The sequence below is a fragment of the Aptenodytes forsteri genome, unplaced genomic scaffold (assembly GCF_000699145.1).
Source record: "Aptenodytes forsteri isolate BGI_AS27 unplaced genomic scaffold, ASM69914v1 Scaffold23, whole genome shotgun sequence".
NCBI lineage: Eukaryota > Metazoa > Chordata > Aves > Sphenisciformes > Spheniscidae > Aptenodytes > Aptenodytes forsteri.
This window is the reverse complement of record NW_008796043.1, coordinates 1763317-1788328: the sequence shown is the minus strand read 5'-3', so window position 1 is coordinate 1788328 and position 25012 is coordinate 1763317. Positions and strand designations below refer to the sequence as shown.

Genomic DNA, 25012 nt, shown 5'->3' with positions numbered 1-25012 from the left:
AAAATGTTTTGAAGTAATTGTGAGTTTGTGATATTCTTTAAAATATGTTCATGTAAATGTTAAAGCCTCACAATATTAGGCATGAATGTTTATTTATAAGCCAAAAATTTAACTGCTAGGAAAAGTAAAGTATTCCAGCCCTCCAGACCAGCATAGAGTTGCATGGTTATATAAATGGTTATATATTACAATACCATCTTAATATTGATTTCCACTGATCTCTTACGGAAAATCAGATGCTGTCAGTCTTGCACAGTCTTACGAATTGAATCTCCCTGAAGCCTGCAGCCAGTGAATGAGAGTACTGAAAAATTGGGAAGCATTTTGAAAAATAATTTTGGACAATCAGTTCTAGTATGTTTTTTGTGTAACAAATATGTGGCTCTTGGGTCATCTCACCACCAAACCCCTATCCTTTGTAATTAAAAGAGGAAAAAGAACCCCAGTTCTCCTAAATCATTCTGCTATATGGCTCTCACTTCCCATCATACCTTATGACTGCTTTTTCTACAAATATAACCTAGTTTTCTTCTCAGTTCCTTTCAGAAGAGAAGTCACAGCATTAACCACTAAGTCCTATTACTGCGGACAGCTGGTAAACATATGTCCCTTTTAAGAAATTGAAATTTTTTTTGCCAACCTTTGGGTATTCTGAGAGAGTGTGTGAGTTATAAAGTGGTCCCAGGACTCTTAATCTCTAATCCTGAAAACAGATGTGCCTAATTGGAAACATACTAATAATCCCAGTGATCTTACAGGTTATTATTTTGTTTAAAGTTTTAGGTATTTAAAACTTTAATATTTGCATTTTTAATATTTGTAGGTTTGAGGATTTCATTTTTGAAATGCAGTAGTGTAGGAGGTATCCCAGGGATGTACTAAAGCGAGTCTCTTAAAATTGCGAGTGAGGAAGGGAAAGGCGTATCCTTTGGTGATTCACTTTTATACCACTACTCTAAAGTGTTCTGTGGTGTAACATGAAAAACAGGCTCAGTGGAGACACTTCTACATCCTATCTAAAAGCAAGATTTGTTGTCTGGTGTATAAGAGAAAGACAGGCTGTTCCTAATGTCTTAGTCATTGGAGACCAAGGAGCAAAAGCACTACACGATCGTTTTTTCACACATTTGCAGCAAGTGCTTAGTTATAGGCTCTTTTCCAGTATCGCTGCAGCAGGCTTGTTGATCTTCTCAGGTAGATATACTGTATATAAAACAGGTCTGACAAATTCTATCAGAGAAGCATCATGTTATCATCCAGTTCATTCTTTCTTCCTGTCAGAAGGATCAACGTGAGTAGGCTAATACAGGTGTTTGTTATTCATGCTGGAGGATGATAAAATACTGAAGTGTAAATACCATTAATTTTTAGCATTTTTCTGTCCAGCTGCACTGAACAGTAATTCCCTTCATTACCTTTCTCTGACCCTTTAAGAGACAGCTGGTGATTTTAGCGAGTCGATGATCTCATTGAAATTATTGGGTTTTTTCTTCCTTTAGATTCAGCTTTCAAAAATTGGACCACCTTTCATCATCAAGAGCCAACCTGTTTCTAAACCAGAACCTCGAGTTTCCCCAGGTACAGCGGTCAGCAGTGGGAGAAACACTGGGGCTAGAACTCTTGCAGATATCAAAGCAAGAGCTCAGCAAGCAAGAGCCCAAAGAGAAGCTGCAGCTGCAGCAGCCGTGGCAGCAGCTGCGAGCATAGTCTCTGGAGCAATGGGGACCCCATGCGAAGGTGGGAAGACAAGAACACTGGCACACATCAAGGAGCAAACAAAGGCCAAGCTATTTGCAAAGCATCAAGCCAGAGCTCATTTACTCCAGACTAATAAAGAATCAAAGTCGCAGTTCAGCTCAAAGGAAAGTACCTCATCTCTGGAGATACCAACTTCTACTGACACAAAGATTGAAGGTTCTACCGGTGTCATTATAGTTAATCCTAACTGCAGGTCCCCTAGCAACAAGTCTGCTCATCACCGTGAGACTACCACTTTATTGCAGCAGTCACTTAACACAGCTACATTACCAGAAACTGCTACTGAGATATCTGTGCACAGTTCTGATGAAAATATACCTATGCCACAATTGTGTGAGAAAATTATTTCATCTACCTCTACTGAAAGTAACAGTGTGCCAGTGCTTTATAATAAAAGTTCAGTCTCTGTGTCTGTTTGCAGCACTGCTATGTCTGGAGCAATTAAAGAACTTTCTTTTGCAAGTTCTGTTGATAAATCCTCTGTTTTAATGTCTGTTGACAGTGCAAACACAGCAGTTTCAGCTTGTAATATAAATATGCTGAAAACCATCCCAGGGGCTGATACTCCATGCATAACCGTTGGACCAAAATGTATTGATAACAGTAATATACCGGTCTCCATAGACAATACGGTCTTATCAAATGCCATCGATGACAAAAGGTTGCCAATACCAAGTAGCAATGCGAATAACGCAGTCTCCAGTCATTATGCCACTGTGCCAGCTTCATCTATTGCAAATAATTTGCCAAATCATCTCTCTGGTAGTTCTGTACTGATTCCCCCAGTGGGGACTACCAATAGATTTTCTTCTGATAAGATAGCCATAACTGGGTGTAATGAGCAAAGCACCGTCTCCATTCACACTACCGCTAGGTCAGCTTTAAGTTGCAGTGAGGCCCTTGCAGTAGCAGATTCTGTTGCAAGGCCACCCATTTCAATGTTTACTGGTAACATGGTGACAATAAGCTCTTATGATAATGCTACTAAATTAAATGCTGATCTCTTAGAAAAAAGCTCTGGAACACGAAACCGAATGGATCTCTCTGGTAAATCTCAGCCAGTGAGCTTTACACAAACTGCCATGAATAGGTCTATACCTTGCAAAGTCATTGTGGACCACACTACAAATCAGAATTCCAGTCTGTCACTTTCTTCTTCTATTGAAAATGCAGAGAACAGCATTGACCTGCAGAGCAGACCTGTAAGGACAGAAGCTGCCTTACAAAGTATAGCCTGTCCTCAGGTGTCTGTCATAAGCAGGCCTGAAGCGGTCTCTAATGAAAGCCTTGAGCACAGTTCCAGCTTTATCACCATTACAGCAAAGCAAGACAGCAAGAACTTGCAGGCAGGTTGTTCAAGTCTTCGAGAAGTGCCTCTTGCTCCTCAAGATAAATTAATTGAGGTGGTTACTCCCAGCCAAGGTTTTGCTGAGCAATTAAGAGGTCCTTCATCATTTAAAAATGAAGCAGATGCTGCCTGTGCCAATCAGTATAGCACCAACAATAGAATTTGTTGGCATGATGAAGAGGCAATGAGTACAGACCAGCCAGTGGTCAGCCATCTTAACTCCGGTAAGCATAAGGAATACACAGAGCAAAACTGCTTAAAAAATGTCAAAACCGAACCTTCCAGTTACACGCAAATGTCAGACCTGCAATCCAGGAGTCTTCTGACGAGCATTGCTGTTCCTGTTAAATCGGAAACTAACGAGCCTGACAAGTGCTTCAGGATGGACACCGAGGATTTCACAGGACCTGAAATGCCTGCCCAGACTGCAGAAATAGCCACGAGTACGCAGCCGCCGCAGACCTCCAAGACATCCATTGCGGACTCCATGGAAGACTCCCTGTCCCTGACAACAGAAACCCTAAAGAGAGTTACCAGTGCTGGGGGCTCTAGCTGTCGCTTGTCGTCAGTGGAGGCCAACAATCCTTTAGTGACACAGTTACTGCAAGGCAATCTGCCTTTAGAGAAAGTGCTGCCGCAGCCCAGGTCGGGAGCCAAACTAGAAATTAACAGGCTTCCCTTGCCTTTGCAAACTACCTCAGTATGTAAAACAGCGGTGTCCGAGAGAAATATTGTTGAACATCCTTCCAACTCTCCTAATCCAGATGGTAAAGGATTTACAGCAGGCAGCATAGCCCCACTACAAATCAGAAAGCGTGAAAACCATCCGAAAAAGAGGATGGCCAGGACTGTAGGGGAACATGCGCAAATTAAATGTGAGCCTGGGAAGGTGTCAATGGACACAGATGTTAAAGTGGCTCCTTGTGTAATTAGTTCCAGCATGAATCAGCTAGGGCACGGTCAACCGTTTAAGCAGGAGTGGCTGAACAAACATGCCATTCAGAGCCGAATCGCCCACAGCCCAGAGATCAAGCAGCAGAAGAGGCCATTGCCTTCATGCAGTTTCCAGCAGAGCTTATTTCACATTGATAAAAATGGCAGCTTTCATGCAGAAGCTAGTACCTCACATAGACAGCATTTTTACCAAATGTCCATGGCTGCAAGAGGCCCCATTCCTACGGCAGCTTTGTTGCAGACTACTTCAAAAGGCCCACCTGGCTGCAACGCATTTGCTTTTAGCAGACACCTGGAACAGAAGGGCTTGGGAGATGTGAATATTTCTACAGCAGCTCACCAGCTGAGGCTAGGAAGCGTGTTTTCCCCTAATATTCAAATTAAGGAAGGTGATGACATTGCCAGTGCCTCTCAAACTCTGCAGAGTAAAACATTAGTGCATCCCCCTCCTCCCCCTCTGCCCCTGCCACCTCCTCCCCCTCCTCACCCAAATGCAGAAGTCCCCTCTGATCAAAAACAACCGACAGTTACTATGGAAACCACTAAAAGACTTAGTTGGCCTCAGCCAGCAAGCATCTGTAGCAATATAAAATCTGAACCTGTTTCTTTTGAGGAAGGTTTGAGCAGCAGCTGCGAACTGGGCATGAAACAAGCTTCCTATGATCAGAACGAAGTGAAAGAACAGTTAAAAGCGTTTGCATTAAAAAATGCAGATTTCTCTTCCTATTTACTTTCTGAGCCACAGAAGCCTTTTACCCAACTTGCTGCTCAGAAAATACAGACGCAGCACCCGCAGCAGCAGCAGCAGCAGCAGCAGCAGCTCTGTGGAAATTATCCAACAATACACTTCGGTAGCACAAGCTTCAAAAGGGCAGCATCTGCAATTGAGAAATCGATTGGGATTTTAGGAAGTGGCTCAAACGCTGCCACAGGCCTGTCTAACCAGAACGCGCAGATCCCGGTTCAGAAATTTGCTGACAGTAGCAATGCCGATGAACTGGAACTGAAATGCTCTTGCAGGCTGAAAGCCATGATCGTGTGCAAAGGCTGCGGAGCCTTCTGTCATGATGACTGCATAGGGCCTTCCAAACTGTGTGTAGCTTGTCTGGTTGTACGGTAGGAACTGAGTCAAAGATGCAGTATCCCTTATCAGCGTGGGAGAGCAGGACAAAGGAATGGAGAAATTGGAACAGTTTAGGCCACTAATGGTTTGCAATTAGTTGATTGATTTTTTTGTTGTTGTTGTTTTTTCTTCCACGTGGTGCTTTCAGAATTTAGTTATTCCTGCCTGAGTGCCATTTTCTGGGAAGAAGAGGAAACCTGTAGAAGTAGTTTAAAAAAAAAGATAGCCTTGTTACTGAAGCTTCTATGAGCTCTCTTGCTGTGCTAAAAAGAAAAAAGGCATTAATGCATGTCATTCGTAGCTTCTATTTATTTGCACAAAGTGCAGCACGTTTTTTCTCCACTTTTTGATAGTTGATACAAGCTGCAGGTTAAACATCAGTGGAAGAATAACTCTGCAAGAAGTGGAGTAACTATGCAGAATGAATAAGACCCGGAATAGTGACTTTGGAGTGGGGTAGTGGCAAGGTGCGGGGTATCGGCCATCGTAGCTTCTAAGTCGGTTTGCAGTTTTTCTGCTGGTAGGATTGTTTTCTTCAATTGACTTTCACTATCTAGGGCTAAAATATAGTCACTTCACCTAGCAAAAAAAAAAAAAAAAGAGTAATTTAGATTGTTAGAGAGGAGTTTCCTTACATGCCCGCCAGGGACTATGGAACTCAAATCTTACTCATCATCTCTTCTTGTTGATTCCTTCAGCAAGATTTGTATATGCGATGGGTTAGTGGGACCAACACTGGAATCACATTGGCTTCGGTAGAGTGGAGAAAATAACTTCTCTACTGGGCATTAGAACCTGTTTTCTCTTCCTGTTTCCTACTCAAATATTCTTTATTTGTATTTGTCTCTCTAATCTGTCCACTTGATTTGTCAGTCCCAAATATATATATATATATAGGGTCAGACTTATGTAATAGCTTCTGGATGTTTTAGCCTTTCCGTGGCCTAAAAATTATGAGTTCTTATGATGAATGAATAAGGAAAGATTCTAATGGCGTATTGGTTGAATATTTGATTTTCAGTTGTTTTTCCTCTTACATAAGTTACTCTATTTAAATAACATCTCAGAGTTTTGCCATTTAAAGTAATTCTTAGAATTACTTACAACACTGACTTTTTTTTTTCTCAAAGGAATTCAGACCCCTTACTCTACCTTTTAGATATTTGGAAGCAAAAAGGCATTTTTAAAAGGGATACTGCATCTTTAAAGTAACCTTCAGTATTTATCCAGTACTGTATTTACATTTAGGACTATAGCTGCATTCCAGATGCGCTAGCCACCATAACAGCAGAGAAGAAAAACAATAATTTTGGGGCCCTATTCACCTAAGCGGAAAATATTATAAAGGGATAAAGCACATGCAGTTGCTGGGGAGACGAAAATACCTTGGGTTTTTTTATTCCCACTTCAAGAAGACAAAATGTGGAGTGCAAGTCATCCATCTGCCAATATGTGGTTGGGTCTGCCCAAATGTCAGCATCAGAGAGAAATGTTATTTTTACCATTACAGTAGAACCTCACTAATCCAAAGACCTTACAGTCTGCTCAAGAAAACTGATTTTCCTTTCACAATTTTCAGAGAGCAACGTAGTAAGAATGTGTGAGATGTAACACTGCTTGGATTTCGTGATGCATTTACTGTTGCATTCTGAAATATTAATGTGAATGATAGAACTACATTTAGGAAATAAAAAGTATACTACATTTTACACTATACTTTTTTATATGATCTTTGTTTGCATACTTAGTCATAAGCTGTAACCGGTCTCCCTGACATGGGTGCGTATTAGTGAGGTTCTACTGAATGGAGGAACCACATTTATTTTCTTGCGGGAACATTTTCACAAACATGATAAATGCCATTCATTGTCTTAAAAGTGAGCTGGAATATCTACAACATACATTCCTGTCATAGGAAGCTCTATGGTGCACCTTGATGTTCTCTTTTATTGTAATTAGCAACATATCAATATTATTTTTGACACTGTGTGGTACAAAGGCCATTTATAATTACACTAACAAATTTGTTGCTGATACAATAATATATTTTTTCTATACAAAAGTGCTCCTTAATATGACATGTGAGTTAAGAAACGGCTTCTCAGCACTTTCAGGTCTTCTGGTAGGAAAATAAGCCAGCCAAGCAAAAACCTAAAAGTAACCGCATGAAAATTAACATGCAGTGCTACGCCAGCTGCTGGCAAAACAGTGGCTGGAAAATACTCATGAGTAAGCACGAGTGTAGTCAGTTAATGCATATCAAATTCATATTGGAGGAGCCTTTGTATTGGAATTGTATTGCATTGTGTTTATACTTGGTAGAGGTCGGATACTTCTATTTAAAATAAAGAGAGCAACCCGTCTTCGACTTCTAATAACCTACGTTTATATACGCCTGCTGGGAATCCTTATTTCTAGCTCAGGTTTTCCTGTCCACAGCACATAAGTCAATATTTGTTTGTACTTGCATCTTGAAATACTTCTTGTATTGACTGACATAATGCAGAAATAAATTCCGGCCACAAAATAGTTTTACTTTGTTCGAAGGATAAGAGTGTGGCTAACGTGGTAGGTAACTCATTCATGTCCTATTGTCATTTTTGTATCAGGATTGCAACTTGCATGTGTGAGGTCATGATAAAATGTTATTTAAAATGGCGTTAGACTGGATGGTGCTATGTTCTATTACACAACCGACCAAACTCTTCCATAGTGCAGTTCCACTCCTTTCATTCTTGAGTCACTGGAGTTGCACCAGGAATAAATTTGACCAATTAGTTAGCAACAGTCGTGAAATGTTGTTACAGATTGTAGTTTTAGGGTATTAAAATACTCAAACGCAACTGCGGTGATATAGGAGCCTGACCGAATCCTAGTGTGACTGAAAACCTCACTTGGATTCTGGTATCACACAAATGCTTGGGGGAGAGTGACCCTTGGTGTTCAATAAGAACACGATCACATTTAGAGGTTAATTTTGAATGACTTCTTGTTTTGTTTAGTTGTCCAGGTTTCAGGCCCAATGTCATTGTGTTTTCTAATGACCATGCAGTTTGCACCGTGGGGTGTTAATAGTTTATGCACTGAAAAGTGGTGAAAGAATTGCTTAAGAACACGCTGCTCTGTGTTTGCGTGTACGTACGTATGTGTCCCAATGTCCAGCATGTATAATTTACCTTTTTTTTTTTTAAATCTCCAAAATTGTTCCCCCACTCCTACCCCTGGAGCAGCACTTTTGGGTGAGAGGGAGAAACGCTCTTTTTTTCTTTCCTCCCTCTTTATTGTTTTAATTGCGTACCTGTGAGGTATGCAGATAACATTAGGGCATTTGCAGTGTGTCTGTTTGTGTGTTTCTGTTCCGAACGCATTTTCCAAGCAGAAACTCCCTTTGAAATAACGTTTTAAAAAAAAAAATTAAGAAATGGTGAACTGGATGGTCCCTGTTTGCATTTTATTTATCTGCTGAGGTCTAGTACCTGAAATAGCATTTAAAAGACAAAAATAAAGGTTGAGCCATAAAGCAAAAGGTATATTCTCTGTACTATAGACTTTCCTCTTGAGGGTGGTGCATGTTGTCAGGGTAAACTACAGAACGTGCAGATGGTTTTTCAGGGCCCTGCAATTCCTTGCACAGTTTTTAAGCTGGTGCATATGGTGCTTTATAATGCAATTTCTGAAGTAAAATTACCTTATGCTGCACCCCCTTCCCCTTATAAACACACGCACAATTTCAGAATCGTTATTGTAGCCTCTGGTTTAGCAGTTTCTCCAAGGTGTGGTGAAGTACCGGGATAAACACTCAAGATGAGCTGAGAAGCATCACCGAAAGGGATCATTTTAGCTGACACACGTGAACGGCCCTGCTCTGAACACTGAATGACTTCTGCAGTCTCCTGGCAGCAGCACAGCGGTTTGTCTTCTGTGGCTCTGCAGAACACTGGGGGGGAAGCAACAAAATACTCAGTGGATTTATCATGGACCTGTGTAGCTAAATGTTTCTGAATCTATGAAATCCTGTTGTCTTCGGTCATCATGCTTTGTCACTGTAAAACCAACGAAAAAAAAAAAGCATTTTTTAGTCTAATTTAAGGAGCTGCTTCTTTTATAGCACATAATATTTCGCTTTGTACTATATTTGATAGTTAAAGAATAATTTAGTCCGTAGAATAACTTTGTTGTATTTGTACTGTTCATGAATGTTACAAGAAAAGTGCTTTACTTTGTTGCCATAATTCTCTTGTACTGCTGTAAAATATTTTTTCTGCTTTACTGAAACTTAACTCGATTCACATTTTCAGTACAGGGTTTTTTGTGTGTATGTATTTTTTTTTTGTCAGTATTCTGAATGTTTACATCTGTTCAACATTAGCCATTCTATGCCTTTATAGGGCAGTGTTACTCCTGCAGTATAACAGCAATGTGACATCCACTCATACCTAACATGCATGAGAAATACAGATTTATTGGGGAGATCCCTAACGTGCATAGATATTTTTTCTATCCACATTCAGTGAAGTAAATACCCTCCTTCAGTCCTCTACCAAAGAAAATATTATTCCCACAGGACAAGCTCGGAAAGTGGTTCTCTGAATCTTCAGAAGGGGGTGTAGTTGGTTTCAGCGGGATTGCTACAGTTTGATGCTGTTATGCTTCGCTTTGTTACCCCACCAGACGTGACTGGGTGAAACAAGCATTTTAGCAATTTTTTTGTTTCGAGACAGTGTTTTGTTTAGAATTCAGGGATCATGCTTTCTTTAATGGTGCTGTTTGTTTTATTTTTTTTAAGAAAACAACATTTTGTTGCCTACAGAAATGACCATTCACAAAACCATAAATTAAATAAAATAATTTGTCTTCATAACTTCTCTCTTCTCCCTTTCCTTTTCCCCTTCCCTGTCCCTTGAAAATAACAACTTGGGCTTCAATATTAAAATATTCTGAAAAAAAAATAAAGAGATAAAATAGTATTTGTCATTTCTTTATTTATTTTACGTTCAGTGCCTTAGGCAGGAGATCCTGCTTGTGCACATCCATTGTATGTACAGGTTGGTGAAATAGAAATGTGAGAGAAAAATCGGTCCTTTGTAAAGGATTTTTAAATGACGACAATGTAAGACACAGTCTGAATGACTTCTGATACTCAAGTATTAATCATCTTGTACTAGTAAAATAAAACTAGGTGTTGTATATGAATTTGTTGTAAGTAGAATAGTTTGTGGATGAAAGTGATTATATTGCTTTGGGTAGTTAATGCCGGGTGTATTTTAGTACTTTGCCTCTGTCTGCAGCCCTGTCCAGAATGCTCTTAACAGCTCCGCATCCAGGCACACACCTCCGTCATCTGCCATCCCCACAGCAGAAATTAAATGTCCGTAGTATGTGAAAGGCTACCAGCCCAAGTTATGTTCCTCAAACCAGTTATCCTTTGAAGTCCGGAAGGCCTTCCTGAAATAGAAATTCAGTAGCCATTATATTAAAAATAAATTTTAAAAAAGTTTTCAGCATTTTACCCTGCAAAGAGAGCTTTGAGTACGGGTGGTTAGGGTGAAAGTGTTAGAGGGTGGGCAACAAATAGCTTTTTCACAGCCCTGCTCAGAAATACCAGGACAGCACTTCTTAAACACCGTCTTTTGTCCAGCCTCCTAGCGTTGTTATTTCAGTTCTGGTACCATCTGAGGGTCTTGTTAGCGGCGAATGGCAGCCCCTTCTGTCAAAATCTGTCCAAATCCAGAAAGCAGACAGTGCCACCCTACGTAGTTTATAATGCAATGATCTTTTTTTCATATCCAATACCCACCTGGCAAACTCCCTCAGCTAGTACTGTCATGCAGATTATTTAACTTGTTAAGTTCTGCTTAGATATTCGTCTTTGCATGGGGCTGTGCAAAATCAGGGACCAGCTCTGCTTCTGACAGCAATAGCTTTTCAAGCTAATTTCTTGTCACAAATTTTCATCTAAGCAATGGAGTGCAAATCAGTTTCTCAAATCTGTACTAGCTAAATGTTCACTTTTGTCCTTTTCCTTCTTTTTTCTTTTTAAAACCTGTAAAATATTTCTGCGCATTTTTATTCGATCTTAAAAAATAAATATTTGGCTTTTCTGTGGTGTTTGCTAAGGACCTTATAAGTATTAGTAAGTTAAGCCTTGTGATTTCTTTTAAGTCCGTGTGCTCTCCTTCGCTCAGCCCGGACTTCCCCTGCCAGTTCAGCCAGCAGATGGCATCAGGAGAAAACAGGCTGCTGTGGTCTCGCAGCACAGGGAGAGCCAACCACTAACACACAGGGTTTCTGGGTTTGTCTTTCTTCAGTGTGGAGCTTTAGCTGCAGGGAAAACAAGCCCTCCTTCCCCCCCCCAGTCCTGGAACGTAGCTTTCAGTAGAAACGATGCCCTGAAGCTCACGTCACCCTTTCCTGCACTTGGCACTCTCCGAGTTGTGCAGTCTATGGAAGTGAAGTACTGATACACTGGAAAAATTTCTTCCCCGGGCCAGAGCCAGGGCATTTTTTTTTTCCTGCTGTTTCCTTTGCCACTCGTGGATGAAGAGAGACAGCGACACAGCTCTTTGTATCGAGGCGCTTCACAAATGACTATGAAGGCATTATCACTGCTTGGTGTGCAGAGGGTGGGCTGTTATCAAGCCTGGCCTTTGTCGGATGACATGGCTTGCAGTTGAAGGACCACCCAATAGCAATGCCTTTGTGCACCGCCACCTTGGAGACAGCTTTCCGTGACAGGGAAGGTAGACGGAGTCACAGGCACTGATACCTGCTGGTACCTGCTTGTGGAGACAGAGTGCGTTATTAGTACGGCTGTTTTTTATGGAAACTGAGCTAGACATAGATATAAAGCAGCATTTGTTGAGATGATTCAGACTCCTGGACACTGATACTCTACAAACACACAACAGACACTGATGAGAGGAGTTTGTTGTATCTCAGTTAAATGACAACCGTTTACTTTTAAGTACTGAAAGTTCATGCTCCCAGCATGGGAGGTGTGCTGGTCTTGTAGAGCTTAGTTCAGCCTTCAGAGTCTTATCTCCATGTCTTCCCAACAAACAGCTGAGAGCTTTCTTCCAATATCTCTGAGCATCCTCCTGCATCTACCACCAGGGCAGAGGACAGTTTAAGACCCCAGAAAGAAAAAGCACATCTGAAAATAAGCTGAATATATTGGATAATTGACTTCTATTAACAGGAAATATTGTTATGTTGACTAAATAAATGACTGTTGATATTAATATAAAGGAGGAGATACTTTTTTTTTTAATATTGGGCCTTGCTGTGAAGTCTTATTTGCTTCTGATTCTTTCCCAACTGCTCAGATCCATCCTGCAAATCACTTTTTCATGCCCCCTGATTGTGAACTCTCAGCCCAACACCCATCGCGCAGAATCTTTACTGCTGATGTGTGCATTTCTGGCTTTTAAAGGAGCAAATCTGGGCGATGGTGGAGAGACTTGTACGCAGTGCCTCATCCTTCACTCATTTACTTATGCGTTGTGCAGCATGGTATGGAGTCTTCGGGGAAAAGAATAAAATTAATTGTGAAAATAAAATAGTCCTAACATATGTTCCTTGAATTCCTTTAAGTTATTGAGTGGAAAAGTCCACGCCTCAGATTTTTTAATGTGTGAGCAGGAGCTGACCCATAGCAACCAGAATAGACCATAGTCCCGGGTTCCATCCAGAAGTGAGCATTTACAGTTCAACAAGTCCAAATAAATGATCTCAGAGTATTAGGAAAACACAGCCAACACAGAAAGTCTGTCACTGAAAAGAAGCACGGATAAGGAGAGAGTCAGCATAAGACTAGTGAAAAAGGAGTTTAGTTATGTTTTTGGAACAAGTGATCCTGCCAATTGTTTTAAAATTTCAGTATCTGTATAGAATTGCAAATATTAAGAATATTTTGTAGCTCTAAATTGGGAGAGAAATGTAAATATTTAAGGAAAAACAGATCCACAGCTCGTTGATAGTATAAAATCACAAAACTTGATGGCTAGGTTCTTCCAAATGGCTGTCCAAAGGTATTTTACAATATTTCTGGTTGGGAAATTTAAAAGTTATTGTATGCTCAGCATTTTTCATATTAAGGGTCTTTGTTTTGGTTTCCTAAAATAGGAATTTCAGAGCTTTACTTTAGTTTCCTGATTCTAAAAGTCTTTGCTTACATTGCCAAGCAAGTCTGATTTATGTTCTTTGCTGTGTAGGACGGTTCAAAAAGTAATCTAGAAATACATTCAGTGTCACCTATGTCTGTTAAGTATGTCATGCTACCTAGAACAGAATTAATCTGGGTGGGGAAAATCTGCATTTGTCTTTTCGGTTCCTTTAAAATCAAATGAAAGGGCAGTGAAAACAGCCATGTGATTCAAGAGACTTTGTAGAGCATTACTAGACTTGAGGAACAGACCTTCTCCATTCTGCATCTTTGAAATTTTCAGAGAAATAATATCAAGTTCTTTATGAAGTGTGTAGGTGACAGTAAAGAGGAATGGTATGTACACCAGTGCCAATGGTACTTGAATATTTAATAAAAAAAGATTTATAGAGACTTAGGCAGAAAATGAAATTATGCTTGGGAGGAACAGAAAGAAGTATGTGTGAGTGTCAGTCACAAAGGGTTCTGCTCTCTGACAACTGATCGCAATATGGTTAAAAAAAAGATTATACTTAAGGACTACTGAAGGAGAGTAAGGCATTAGGAAAGCGGGCCATGAAGTATGTTTAAATCAGGATTAAATATTAGGGTATTTCTGGTGCTGCAAAAAGAAGGCTGATTTTATTCATATAGAATCTGAAAAATAGGATTGTCAGAAATCTGAAGGCCAACTTGTCCCTGCTGTCCCACGGCAAGCTCAGACTGCTGTTGATGGTGGTGTGCCTCACCCACTCTGCAGGGCCTCCAGTCACCGAGACAGTTTGCTTCAGCGCTTCACTGTTCTTACAATTAGAGAGCTTATCCTAACGTTTAACCCAAATCTTCCTTGCTGCTGTTTAAGCCCATTCAGTCTTATCTATGCTTCACAGACATTGGAAATAACTTTTTCCTTTCCTCTTTCCAGCAGTCTATTAGATAGTTAGGCTGTTAATTTGTCTCTCTTGGCTTTCCATTGTTTAAGCTAAACAATTCTAATATTTAGCCTTTCTTCATAGGTCATGTTTTCCAACCTCTTATCGTTTTCATTGATCTTCTGTGGACTCTCTCCAGTTAGTTCAAATCCTTTTTGCCGTTCAGTTCCCGAGAGTGACTACATTATCTCAGCTGAGGCCAAGCAGAGGGGTAGGACTGATTTGCATGCCTTAGAGGCTAAAATTCTGCTCCTGTGTCCCAGAACAGTGTCTGGTTTGTCCATGGCCTGTTTGACTCGGGCTCAGGCTGGTCCTAGTAACCCCTGCATCCTTCCCAGTAAAACTGCTTCCAGCTGCTTCTTCTCCATTCTGTATTTGAACACTTAATTATTTCTAAGAAGTGTAGAATAGTCTATTTATCAGCACTTAGTGCTATCCTAAGCTTTTAAATCATAATTTGAGCTTATTAAGATAATCTTAAATTCTGATCTTATCCGCCAACAAGCTAACAGTATTTCCCAGGTAGGTATAATCTGAAAATTCAGAAAAACAGGACCTCAGTATCATAGAATAATTCCTGTTGGAAGGGCCCTCAGGAGGTCATCGTGCCCAGCCTCCCGCTCGGAACTCGCTGTCCCATCACACAGCTCATTAATTAAAATGCTGGAAGGAACTGGAGCCGTGCCAGGACTGCCTCTGCTATGGTTGCCACTATGACTGTGTGAGAATGGTTTTCCACCCACTTTTGACTAACTGAGTAACAGTTTTGTCTAGACTATATTTTTCCGGTTTACTTATGAAAATGTCATGGAAGTCATGCTAAAAGCTTTACTGAAATCGAGACATGACATCTACTGCTCCTCAGTCCACGGTGCCTGTTACTCTCTCATGGAAGGAAGTTAGACTGGTTTGACCCAGCTTCTTCTTGACAAATTCATGTTGACCGTAGCTGGTTTACTTTTTATCTCTGAGGGTGCTTATGAACCATTAACTTGTGCTAGGATTTTTCCAGAGTGAAATAAAGCTGATGATACTAATTCCCTCCACTCGTCCTTTTCCCTCTTTTGAAATACAGGTGGTTATTATGTTTATCCTTCCCCAGTCTTCCTTGCATCACCCGTTTTCACGAGTTCTGGAAGATAACTCCTGATGGCCCTGTGACTGAATCGGCTACCCCTTCAAGTGCCTTCCAATGACGTCCATTGCGCCCACATCATTTTAAAACATATAGCTCATACAAGTGCTCTCTAACCTATTCAAGGCTGAGATAGTACCCTTTTGTCTCTGGTACCAATTGTGTTAATTATCTGATCACAGTTGACCTTTTTAGGGATGGCTTTCCCTCTCCATTAAGTAGCTGACCAACTGCCACCTTGGTGTTCCTCTTACTGCTGATGTATTTCAAGAGTGACTTTTGTGTTGTTTTCAATGTCCTTCACTGGTCGAATCTTATTTTGTGCTTGGCTTTTCTGATTTCACCCTTGCATGCTTGTACTACAGGTTGCCATTTTCTGTCCACTACCTTTCCTCGAGGAAAGAAGTGTTCATGAAGAGGAAGTGTTATTAGAAGTTGTCCTCTGGCTGTAGATATCCCTTCTCTGCAGTAAAATTGACTTCTTCAAAACTTTGGTTGAACTGAAAAAGAAACACAGTCCATAAGGACATTTTAAACTAAATATTAAAATACTCATCAATCATTATTAAGAAGTTCTAAAAATTAAAAGATCAAGTGGATTTCAAGATCTTCAAGATCAATAATATGCAACATACAAGAGGTGAACTATGGCATTAAGATCGTAAGGACACATTATGAAGAAAACAGTACTTTGACACAGCATGCTTTTATCAAGCTACAGCTAGTGCTGAAACAAAAAGAGGGCTATGTATTGAATATCAGAGAATGAGCTGAAAAACTAACTACAGTAAACCAATGAAGTAATTATTAATGAGCATAATGTGTGTATAGTTTAAAAATGGAGAACCTAAAAGATTAAATCCATTTTATACACTTTACAAAATATACACTTCAAAGGACTACTTCACCTGTCATAAATGGTGTATTAACATTAGCTTCACTTTGTCACCTTGCTACACATTTTTCAGAATTTAGTATATTTTCCCTGATTTTCCGTGGCTATACAGCTTGTAGTTATTTGCCCCAGTGTTAGAAAGTGTCAGTGGGTACCGGTTCACAATTATAGTATTTTAGATCAATTTTATGTCTGTTTTATCTGCATAAAGATCGATGTCACTTGTCAAGGAGCAAGAAACTATTTCCTCTAACATTAATGTATGGTTTTGAGCCACCTCGTGCAAAAGCATTACAAGTGCACGAAGTACAAACTCTTATTTGGGACACACTTGTACGCAAAGCACGTACACAGAAAAGAAAGAAACCCAGTGGCATCATTTTTGTTTTGATTTTTTTGCTTAGAATAGATTGAGATTTATTTGGAACAGAGATGCATATGCAGAAGGACTCCAGATTTGAACATCCAACTAAAGTGCAGCAAAACCCACACTGCGGCTGCTGCTATCAGCCTGGTGCAGTAATGCCCCCTGTCACTTCACCAAGCAGCGGCTATTGCGGGAAATAAATAAATTCTCTATCATTCTACCAAGCAGGACAGGTCTCAGCTTTGGCAGATGCAGGAATGTAGAAGAAATAAATGCTAATCAGACATTTAAAAAAGTAAACACTCCTTGTTTGTGCCTCAGAAATTATCCTTCTGCTGGTTGATACAAAATGTTATTAAAGAGTATGGGGTTTATACACATGGATTTTCTTACATTGAAGGTCGATGGCAGAGAGAAGTAGGTTTATTATTGCTTAAATGATAGGGGTTTATTAATAATATACTTGGGTTTACATAGTAAACTTTTCTTATATTTTTAAATTATTACTATTTAGTTGTCTGCCCACTTACACGCTCAAAGTTATTAACATACTTTATACTCATCCTCCCACTGAAAAGTGCATGAATTCACGGTAATCACACTGAAGTAACTAGGAATGCAGCTGCATTACACAGCACAAGCACATGAACTATCCCAAGGTACGTGGGTGCCACTAATCACTATTACTTCTTAATTACATATGCATTTGGGTATGTTAGGCATATAAGTTACATCCTAGTTACAGAGCATATCTGCCAAGGTCCTCTTCTGCTGAAAAGTGTTACCCTAGTAGATAGGAGGACCTTGCCCCAAATTTCTTGCTATCCAGCAGGTCATGCTGGCTCTATCTAAGCTACTGAGTTCCCTGTGCCTGGGAATGCTTGTGAGCTCTCAGGCCAATTGCCAGAGGCAGCCTCGGGACTTTCCTGGAATGGTGCTTCTTGGCGCAGGCCAGAACCTCAGCTGAGGATATTCCTGCGGTGTATTAGTAGGCATGATCATGTTTAAATGCTGGCAAAGGTCCTGGACACTTCTTAATTTACAATCATAGGTGTAGCCAAGGTCTCCGTCAAGATGTATAGGATTTATTTCCTGTACGTGAGTTGCATAGGTGATGTGTGAAGGCACAAGCATACAAGGAGTTTGAGATGCATCACTTCTACAGGCATACTTCGGTCATTAGTAAATTTGATGGATCCTGGGCATATCAGACTGGCTGCATGTGCACTATAGAGACACTTTTAGCCTGAAAATCCCGGGCAGTAATACGGTAACTCTAAGAGTGGGGCTGAATCTGTGCAAAGAATTTTTTTAGCCTTTTGATCTTAAGGATGTACACTTCCTTCTATCATTTGCTGCTGTGCTTTCTTGAAAAGCTGTAAGTGTAAGATTAACATAGTTGCAGATTTTATTCATTAGCTCCTTATTGTTGTGTTTCCCAGTAGTTTTTCTCATTCAGCAGCTTAGCACGCTTATGTTCTCAGGGGGGAAATACAGATGTGGCTTGCTTATACTGTTGGCTTCAGCATTGCAGATCTATCACCTGAACTTTGTTCCAGTATAATTTGGTTCTTTTCTTCTGTCTAAACATGCCGTGTTAGTCAACTGTAGTTCTGAAAGCCAGAATTTACTTCACAGAAGGTAGAAAGAAAAATGGAGAGCTCTAAATAGAGAAAAGAATTCCTTTCTCCAGTATTTATGGAACATTTTGAGATTTTCATTGTCTTTGCAAAATCTCAGTATCGGATTTTTCCCCGGGTAAGAACGTTCATAGTGTAAACACTCTCACTTTTTCATTATCTCTCCTCTGCCTCACAAATGTAACCTTTCTCCAGTTCCTCTTCTAACCCTCTGATTGTATCTCCTCCATATCTACTTTCCTCCTCATTTTACTGCTCTGACTTGGTGCTGTGTCTCCTGCATCTGTTGCCTTTGGTCTAATTCTTTTGGTTCCTCGGAGTTTAATTGCTCAGCACTTGTTGGTTGCTGACATTTTGAGGGAACCAGGGGGTGTTTGGTCTTTGAGACAAGTCCTTATTTCCCAATGAAGTTCATCTCCAAAGGATAATGGAGACCCAGTTTGATGTGTTTAAAATGAAGGGTGATTCTTATATACATCCACAAGTCCAAGGATCTGCTTGGGAGAATCCCATGGGATACAGCCTTGGAGAAAAGAAGGGTCCAGGAGAGCTGGCTGATTGTCAAGGATGACTTACTCTGAGCTCAAGAATGGTCCATCCCTACAAATAGGAAATCAAGTAAAGCCAGCAGGAGGTCTGCATGGATGAACAAGGAGCTCCTCTGTTTGTGAATAGGAACAGGGTCTTATCCTTTTTTCCTAATTTCATCTTTCTAACATAAGGACTATCCTTTACTTTTATGTTTATTTTGGACTTTTCACTGTATTCTGGTCTCTGAATAGGACTCCTCAGTATATGACAGTACATAAAAACCACATACCAGCTTTGTTTGATTTCTGTTTCTGCAATTTTGTGTCCTCAGAGCTGTCAAATGGAAAAATACATTGAAAAATTGGGGGGAAAAATTTTGCTTCTAACACTAAACTAAAACTTTATTATGCTCAAATAATATTATTCTTGTAGTTACTATTTATTAATAATTATAATTTATAAGTAGTAATAGTACTAGTTATTAATTATTATTGTCGTCTTCTCCTTCTGTTTTTCACTATTTAGCTTTTGCATGTCCTTCATCTGTTTGCTTCTCAATTACAAACTGGGAAAAAACCCAAAACTGTTTATGCAGTCTCACAAGTCCCAACATAAGACTTCTTATTCTTGGCTTACGTGAGCTGTGTGAAAGCACGATCCCACCACTTTCTGCTGAAAGAACATTCAGTGAAGAACAAAAAAGGAAGCTTCCATTGATGATCATCCTGTTCATACTGTCTCTGGCTTTCCTCAGGACTCTGTTATTCAAGTTATATACGGCAATGGAGTTGCTGTCCTGGGTATTAACTGATCTGTCAATCTTGGTGACCAAGATTTACATCTAAATTACTGGTTCCAGTGCTGCTGAATACATAGCCTGTCCACATCCCAATTCCATACTAGAGTCATGCATCAGCCTCACCACCTGTGATTTTTTTCATTGGAAGGAAATCTTGGCTTGCAAAAGAATCGAAACTACCACTTTGGCCTCCAAAAACACCTGATGAGGACATTTGATGAGCAGGATTCCAAGGTGTGCTTGGTATGCTTAAGAGGTAACTATGAGTAGGACCCAGGTGACATTTCTAGTAAAAATCATCAGTTTGAACACAGTCTATTCTGTATCCAAGAGAAGTAAGCCTGAATAATGCTTGTAAAAAATGTGTTTGCATAGGATTTCATTGGTAAAAGCAAAAATCAATCCACAGTTCAGAGATCTGTAAATTCCAATAAAACTTGCCCTAAAGTAACAAAAAGACACAGAACTTTAAGACTGAATTAATTTAACTTAAAATTCCTTTAGCCATGTAGCTGTAATTGCTAATAAATCTAAATCTGCCTCTCCTGAAACACAGTGCTGAATGAGACAAGCGTCCTCAATAATTTCTTCATCTTTTTGATGCCTCATCATTGCTTTGGGTGAGGTGACTGGACTCAAGGAAGTTATTTAAGTGGAGGTGCAGATATATAAAGCAACCTTTTGTTTGGCTAATCACCTGTGTTTCTCTAATCCACGCCAAGGAACCTAGCTTTGGCTTCTCAAGTCTATTAAGACATTTGGAATTAGGAGATCAGGATAAAAATAACTTCTCAAAATCAGAAGTTATCCTGATGGAGTTCTGACCTTGTCAAGAAATATCCAAAAGGTGAAACGTGTTCTATTAGACTATTAGATTTTATGCATTCTTTTTCATTATGTTAATGATCTATATATACTTAATATAGCTAGTTTAATAGAAAAAAAGTGGACAGGTTTTTCTGGGAAGAAAATGCTAATTCTTTACATTTTGTTTGAAATATTTGCCTGCCTACATTTCCCCATTATTTAACTTCAAATGCATATTGCACTTTGATACATAATTAATCCTATTTTTAATTTATCCTTTCTGAGAATCATACTGAACTTTCAGAAATATAACTTGACTTTCAGGAAACTATGGTTTCACCTACACTATCTATGAAAAGAAATTGGTATTTTCTCCATGAAAATTGAGTAACAGCATATCCAATTAACACAGCAAATATTGGTCCAAGGTAAAACTCACAAACACAAAGGCTGAGTTAAAAATGTATTACCCTTCCATGTGTAATCATCAAATTTAATAGACCGAGTTTAACAAATTAGTGTATCTTTTGTTGGCAATACAATCCTGTTTAGATTTAAATTGGAATGTAAAGATTGTATTACCTCTTTCTTCAGCTTTTGTGCATCTGCTACTAAACCCCACCAATCCAGGTGTCCATAACTAATGAATAACATTGAAAAATTGGTAAGAGATTGCCAAATAACTGTAGAATGATTTAAAAACTAGAAAGTCTAAAGATAGAAGACTGAAGGTTCATAGTGCCTAAATACTGAAGGTAGTTAAAGCTGTGACCTGACACGGATTATTAATAGCTCACTCTATTTGTTGAAGGTGTAGCAAAATCTATTGGTTGGAAGCTAAACTGAGCAATTTAAAATATACGTTGTTAACAATGACAGGAAACTGACAAACAGTAAAGATGTCCTGAAGCGTCAAGAGTTGTGGTGGATTCTCCACCGTCCATTGTAAATATCTAAGTCAAGCTTGACAGGACATTTCACTAGATCTTTTCTATTTCAACAGCTACAACTGAAAAGGCACAGGTGTCACGGGCAAAACAGTCTCAACTGGGGGAATTTTTACTTGGTTTGATTTACTGCCAATTAACACCATCTTCTGATTCAGGTATTTGGGGGGGGATGGACACATAAATGAGAAAAAAACCACTTAAATAACCCACTTTCCTTCCTCTTTCCCAGGCTCATCTTAAGGCAAACATGTCTGCTCTCATCTTACTAGTGTCATCGTGCCTTGTTTTCGCTGTGGATTACACTCAATCCCTCCTTATTCATTCCATGAGCCCATGGGCAGGTCCTGTGCCTAATGGTTTCTTTCTGCTGCTCCTTGCTCATTTTACCCCTGCTCCAGTGAGGGCTACCCACGGCCACGGTCCCTCAGGGGTGCCCCTGCCCTGGCATTTGTCACCCCGGGCTGCAGTCCCTTGAGGTTGTCCCTACTCTGGCATGGGTCACCTCTAAGCCCCAAAATGTCTCCTTCCCTGTGGCTCCTCCATACATCTGCCCAAGAGCATGTCCTCACGTGTCCCCTGCCCTTTGCGGCTGCTGCTTTTTCTGAAATGCATTTGAGCAGAGGCACCACGTGCTCCTTCGACATTGAAGTTTTGGCAGGCAATGGGTTGCTCAGAGTTTCAGAGCTGGCTGGACGTAGCAGTTACCTGCTCAGGGCAACTCATGACCTTCTCCCATGCAGCCCCCAGCTACCCAAATATGCTGCCAGTTATGCTCAATACAGCAGGTATTAGATTAGCATTTATTTTTCATGTCAGTGTAGCTCAGAACCACAGGCTTTGTAAGCAAACCGTTGTCCTACCTGTGCCTAAAGCGAGGCAGGGCAGATGCCATTTTCAGAGTTCCCAAACAGCCCGTGTTATGTGACTTATTCTGCCAAATGCTTCCTCGTACCACAGAATAAAGTCCTGTTTGGAAGCACCATGTTTTTCTGATCTTACAAGAATTATTTTCAGCTACTTTGTCAGCTTGTTCTATAATGACAAGAAAGCGTATCCCATTATGTCGAAAAAAAAGGATGTAAAAATGTGTATTTTCTCTGAAACTAAAGGCAACCTTTCCGTTTGACTTCAATCATTCCCTATTTGGCCTGATCTCAGTAATTCAGAAGCTCTTTGCTCAGTCTTTAAATCCTCACTGTTAAAGTCACCCACTTAAAAAAAGGTCCCATTTCAGCAAGGCAGTTATGCCAGTATATAACTATAAACACATGTATTTAAGTCAATCCTTTTTTAAAGGCCCTTCTAAATGTCTAAATATAAAGCAGAAATTGCATTCTCTAAGTTTCTGAAATAAGCTCTTTTTTGAAACTCAAATGTTGCTACCCTTTTGCAATCAACACTCCTGTTGAGTACCATTAGGTGTCAAGATTTGGCCTTGAAACATAACCGTTTATTGGATGTTAACAAACAGAACAATGAGAGCACTCTGAATATGGGAGAATGAAACCTACCAGTGACATTTATTACTGATGATGTGGGGACCTGATAGATGATTTAATTTGAGAGTGCAAATTCAATTCCTGACCCACATGTCACTACACAGAAGGTTTATGTAATTATCATTAGTGTGTTGTTATTTATCCATGTGTAGATCCTGCTGACTTTTTATTACTCGTTGCTAATGTTGTCATTAAAAATGCATGCCAATTAACATAATTTTAAAAGGAGACATGAAAAAATATCTAATTTTGCTTTAAATTTTGATTATTTCTTTGATTTATTTTTCTTTCCTTTCAGCATTTGCAAAATAACAGTCTGGGTAGACAATGGATAGGAAAATAGTAGCCAAGTCCAGTAATTCTCTTACCTCTATAGGTAAAGGTGGCAAGCTTCTCATTTTGTGCTAGGCAAATGATGTGCTGTCACCACTCTTCGGCCAGTCAGTTCTTTTTATTTAAAAAAAAACCCAAACCCTAGCGCAGATGGCATATCTTGTTGCAGCATTACAGTTTCAGGCCCTTCATGAATCACTTGAGTAGGTAAAACAGCATCTGTCAATTTTATTCTATTGGATTTATTGAAACCAGGAAATTAGTAGCATGTAAGTACGTATTAGTCTCTACTTGGCACTTTATGGCAGTACTCAGTTATCCAAGATGGCAAATTCAGATGTGTTTACTAAAACCTTTAGTTCTATTTTTTTTTCCTGCTTCACTTGACTGAGGAGGCTTAACAATCAATTTTATAAGCCTCTGTTTCTTAGGACAGTAAAAGCCTTGACATTTCTTTTTAGATAGGCTTGTCAGAGCCTTATACAGAGCACAGGTTTTGCGTAAGCTTCAAGATGAAAATGGGCAGTGGGGAGTGATCTTAGCAGGGAGCTGACTACCACCAATTTTAGCACTAGAAAATGCTCGCTCTACCCAGGAGAAACCCGTTCCCTGGAACTGCTGCCGTCTCTCCTGTTCTGCCAAGAGGGCTCAGTCCCAAGGGGCTTCCAGATGTCGGAGAGAGTTAAGAACCAAATGTCAGAAATGTTGAAATGAACCCGTGGCTGGTGATTGGGTCCCTCAGGCGAGACAGTAGGCTGCTTACGTCTAAGTTTCTTGCTGAAGGACTGTATCTACGCACAGCTCTTTCACTAATAATATTCACTTGCACTTAACATATATAGCACCTTTTGTTAATGCAATCTTCTATTTTTTGCCTTCGTTTTTGAGCAGATGGGAAATCAGACCAAGCAAGGTTGCAGGGTTTTTTTTCCAAAAAGCACACTCTTGATTCATTAGCAAGAATATAAATTAAAGAGTACACATTTTGATACTCTTTTCTTTGATTCTTTTGAATATTTGTATACTTACAAATAATCAGTTTGTAGTAAGCTTGCGATTGTTGATTTGAACAGAGTAAAACAGTGAACTCTTCTAATGCTGAGACGTGCATCTTGTAAAAGGTGCTCTGTCAGATCCAGCAAACAGCACTCCACCAAAATCTGATCTTTTATCTGGCCAGTTAGATCTTTTAAAGGCTATGTCTGATATTGCCATCTGGTGAAACGCAAGTCATGTTACAGCTTTGGTTGCTGTTCCATTTCTCTGGTAGCTAAATCACATTGTGTATTGTAAATGAAGAGAGACTTGGGAGTTGGCTCTTACATTCATAAACTCTGGTTCCATTCCAGCAGTCCCATCTGAAGAACCTTCCAGCATTTCCATTGGCTTTCCTGGTTTCAGTAGTGAAGCTGTCCCAGAACTGAAGCCATAGCAATCTCTGCACTGATGGGGAGCAAGATCCTGAAACGTGACCTCAGCCGTATGGAGCAGAAGTGCAACAAGATATTGATGGAGGTCACTTGAGCAATGGGGGAAAGAAAACGCTGCCACAGTGAATATTTTTTGTTTGTTCGTGTGCATGCTAAGCTCTTGAATGACTTTATAGGAAAGATTTGTCGTGTATTTCAGTGCAAAAAGACATGCAGTGTTGGAAATTGGCTTTTACAAATGTCACCGGAAAAGGAACATTCTGCTCATTAAGTGGAATCATAACAAGTCTCTCCTCTAAGTGGAAGCTCCTGTACTGTTCTGTTTTCCTGCTTTCTCCCTTTCTCTCCCTTTTTTTTTTTTTTTTTTT

At 39.8% G+C, this 25012-nt stretch overlaps 1 protein-coding gene across 1 annotated transcript in view; it reads left to right on the top strand.

The window, feature by feature from the left end:
• ASXL3 (additional sex combs like 3, transcriptional regulator) overlaps nucleotides 1-5180 on the top strand; it is a 163667-nt gene extending 158487 nt beyond the window's left edge. Inside the window, exon 13 of the mRNA XM_019473738.1 lies at nucleotides 1500-5180. Coding sequence (XP_019329283.1) covers nucleotides 1500-5180 — 3681 coding nt within the window. The remainder of the gene's footprint in view (nucleotides 1-1499) is intronic.
• The last annotated feature ends 19832 nt before the right edge of the window (nucleotides 5181-25012 follow it).